General features: G+C 42.3%; 1 protein-coding gene across 1 annotated transcript; it reads right to left on the bottom strand.

Moving 5' to 3' along the window:
• Positions 1 to 636: 636 nt before the first annotated feature.
• Positions 637 to 2,676, bottom strand: LOC110866065 (cytochrome P450 76T24). Its single transcript, XM_022115418.2, has 2 exons — positions 1,798 to 2,676; positions 637 to 1,427 (listed from the first exon to the last, which is right to left on the bottom strand). The coding sequence occupies exons 1-2, from the start codon at positions 2,674 to 2,676 to the stop codon at positions 825 to 827; spliced, it is 1,482 nt and encodes a 493-aa protein (XP_021971110.1). The 3' UTR covers positions 637 to 824.
• Positions 2,677 to 3,285: the final 609 nt, after the last annotated feature.

Here is a 3,285-nt window from a genome sequence, read left to right on the forward strand (position 1 = left end):
TCACCACAAAGGGTGAACACATGATGATGAACATATGATTAGGAGAAAACAAACATGGTTATGTAATATAATCAAACAACCCCTTGAATTAATATAGGATGCACACACCAACTTAGGTGGCGGATCCATGAACTTAGATGATGGGCTTGGTTAGTTTTCCTAGATGAACTATTAATAGTATTGGGCTTGTTATATCAATAGGGTCTTTTCCCTCAACACACGGCGTAAATTCAACCCCACCAACCAGGGGCGGATCCACATTGGTGCCACCGGGGTTCCCGGACCGCAATCTTTTTAAAAAAAAATAGTAGATTCGATATATTAAATTGTATATGGACCCCATAAATACAATTAGGTGGACACCATAGAAATAAAAAGAAAGCTGGTGTAGTGGTAAATCTTCCTCTTTTCCACCAAAAGGTCATGGGTTCAATACTTGATAAGCTCGTTTTTCTTATTTTTTTTTAAAATCTAGTTCAAACCTCACTTTAACTCGACCCGAACGAGCACCGACCCGAAAATGGACCCCATTGAAATAAAATCCTGGGTCCGCCACTGCCACCAACTAGAATACCATAAATCAATCTCATGCATATAAATAAATATCTAACAATTATCCCTAATTAATATAAAAGAGTCAATAAATAATTCACTTAGAATTATCTTTTGAGGCAACCATGACATATATTAGTTATTACACACTGGCAAGAAGAACTTTCTTCAAGGAAATACACTGAGATATGACTTACCGTTGGTGTTAACAAATGAACTAATTTCGTACCAAGCAAAAATAGAAAGATTTGTGAACTCTATGCCTATGTCCCTTATATGACTGGAATAGGAGTAGCAACGAGTGGCGTGGCTCTGAGCAATGTAAGGCCAAAAATGTCGTTCATATCCATTTCTTCTCTAGCATGAGGCAACTTCCAATCAAAGTGATACACGAAAGACGCTACCATTAAACTAACCACCCTATGAGCCAAGGGTATTCCAGGACACATCCTTCGGCCTGATCCAAAAGGTATGAACTGGAAATGTTGACCTTTGTAGTCGATCTCATTTCCTAGAAATCTCTCTGGCTTAAACATTGTTGGGGTTTCCCAGTACCTAGGGTCTCGTGCCATGGCCCATGCGTTCACTAGAATTTGTGTATTTTTTGGCACAATATATTCACCTAGCTTAACTCTAGTTTCAGTTTTATGAGGTACTAATAAAGGCATGGGTAAATGAAGTCGCATTGTTTCTTTGATTACCGCTTGCAAATAAGGCAAGTCAAGGAGTTTGGCTTCTTTAATTTTTCCATCTTCTCCCACTGTCGTCGAGACTTCTTTACGAACTCTTGAGAACATATCAGGGTTAAGCAACAGTTCTGTCATCGCCCATTCTGTTGTGTTTGAACTCGTTTCTGTTCCCGCTAAAAACAATTCCTGTAGTTAAATAAAAGGGAAATTTACGAAAATGTCAGTTGACCAACCGTGTTTTCAAATTTGTCACGTTCCTGCGTCCGTGGACGGACCTCTGAGCATGGGATGAGTCGGCGTATCATGTTGAAGAGTCCATGTCCATCCGAAGCGTCGGTGGACTCTTCCGAAGGAGCGTAATCATGGACTCTTCAACATGATACGCCGACTCATCCCATGCTCAGAGGTCTGTCCACGGACGCAGGAGCGTGACAAATTCGAAAACATGGTCGGTCAACTGACATTTTTGTAATTTTCCCTAAATAAAAATGTTTCCGGTCAAACATTTATTTTTCTTAGCATTAACCAACTTTTGAAAGAAAAGATAGTAAATTACCACAAGTAGAATCTTGATGTGTTTGAGAGTAAACTCAGCTTCATTTTTCTCACTGAAATCCAACAATGAATCCAACATATCACCAAACCTCTGAAGTTTGGACTCTCTATACTTTAACCTCTCTATTATGAAACCTTCTGCCACCTTATCCAACCAGCCATAAGCCACCTTCCCCTGCTGCCGTATGTTCTGAGGGTCCAAAGGCTTCAACACCGGATATAAGTCCGCTATGTTAAACTTCCCAGTAACTTGCATTACTGTCTTCACGGCGGTCTTAAACCCCCCAATATCATTAGACTTGTAGTTGGTCACGTTTTGCGACACGCAAGTGTTGGACATCTGGTTAAGCGCGACCGCGAATGCCAACTTTCCAATGTCCACGCCCGCCTTATTGCCCCCGCACTCATGTAGATACTCTAGCATGCCCTCCAACACGTTTTGTCTTAGATCGCGAAGGGTGTCGAGTTTGTGTTGGTGGGTGAGGCATGTGCTGAGTGCTTTTCTAATGGTTCGCCACTCATCGTTTGCGGGTATCCACACCATTGCCACGTCATTGTCCGCTAATGAGGCGGCTGCGTCTGGGATAATACGGCCAGAGCACGCCTCGTCATTGCGTTGGAGGATATATCTAGCGGCTTCAGGCGTGGATGCCACCACGCTGGTAATGGTTCCCATTCGGATGGTCATAAGTGGACCGTATGTTTTGGAGAGTTTGGCTAGGGACTCGTGGGGTTTCGGTCCAAGGTCGAGAAGGTTTCCGATGATGGGGAGGCCTACAGGGCCCGGTGGTAGTCTTCGGTTACGGTGGAGGTAGATAGCATGGAGGAGAAAGAAGAAGAAAATAATACATGAGAGAATTAGAAACAGAAGTTGTTCCATTGTTTTGTTTATGTTTATATGAAGTGATCAGGTAATGGCCATTTATTTATATAGGAACCATGTGATATATATTATCATGATCATACTATTAGTTAAAAATTAAAAATCATACTTTAAAAATTAAATGAAATGAAGAGTTCTTCACTGCTGGCTTTGGACGGTTGTTGGCTTAGATGCTGGGCGGTTGCAGGCTGGAACAAGGTTATTAAGCCAAGTTTCAAGGATAACCACGTCAGTTATTGTGAATCAATCAGTAAATGGTTTTAGAATATTCAGCGCATGAAGATGGGGCATTTGGAACGTCACGTGGAAGCCACGTCAGCAGAGAAGGCAAACCCAAAAAAGCACAGGGTGGACGTTTAAAAAATAAATTAAACAACAACCAATAAAATTCAACCCTAACAATAACAACCAATACTATCGCTCCACGTCACCTTCCTCCTCTCCACGCTGGTGTAAAACTCAACGCCACCCCCTCCACGCCAGGCCACGGGGCGGTGTGACGACGTGGTTGAAGGCTTGAAGCCTCCACACCACTCCAAAGACTTCTACACGGTGGCGGACCTAGGATTTTTTTCATTGGGGTCCATTTTTTGTGTAAGGATTTTT

This window comes from Helianthus annuus, chromosome 6 (assembly GCF_002127325.2).
Source record: "Helianthus annuus cultivar XRQ/B chromosome 6, HanXRQr2.0-SUNRISE, whole genome shotgun sequence".
Classification (NCBI taxonomy): Eukaryota; Viridiplantae; Streptophyta; class Magnoliopsida; order Asterales; family Asteraceae; genus Helianthus; species Helianthus annuus.

What these genes read in the sequence shown, in the direction of transcription:
- LOC110866065 (XM_022115418.2), bottom strand. Translation starts at nt 2,676, where the DNA reads ATGGAACAACTTCTGTTTCTAATTCTCTCATGTATTATTTTCTTCTTC. An exon ending in ACATCAAGATTCTACTTGTG is followed by an intron (nt 1,428 to 1,797) that starts GTAATTTACTAT and finishes ATTTAACTACAG; the next exon opens with GAATTGTTTTTAGCGGGAAC.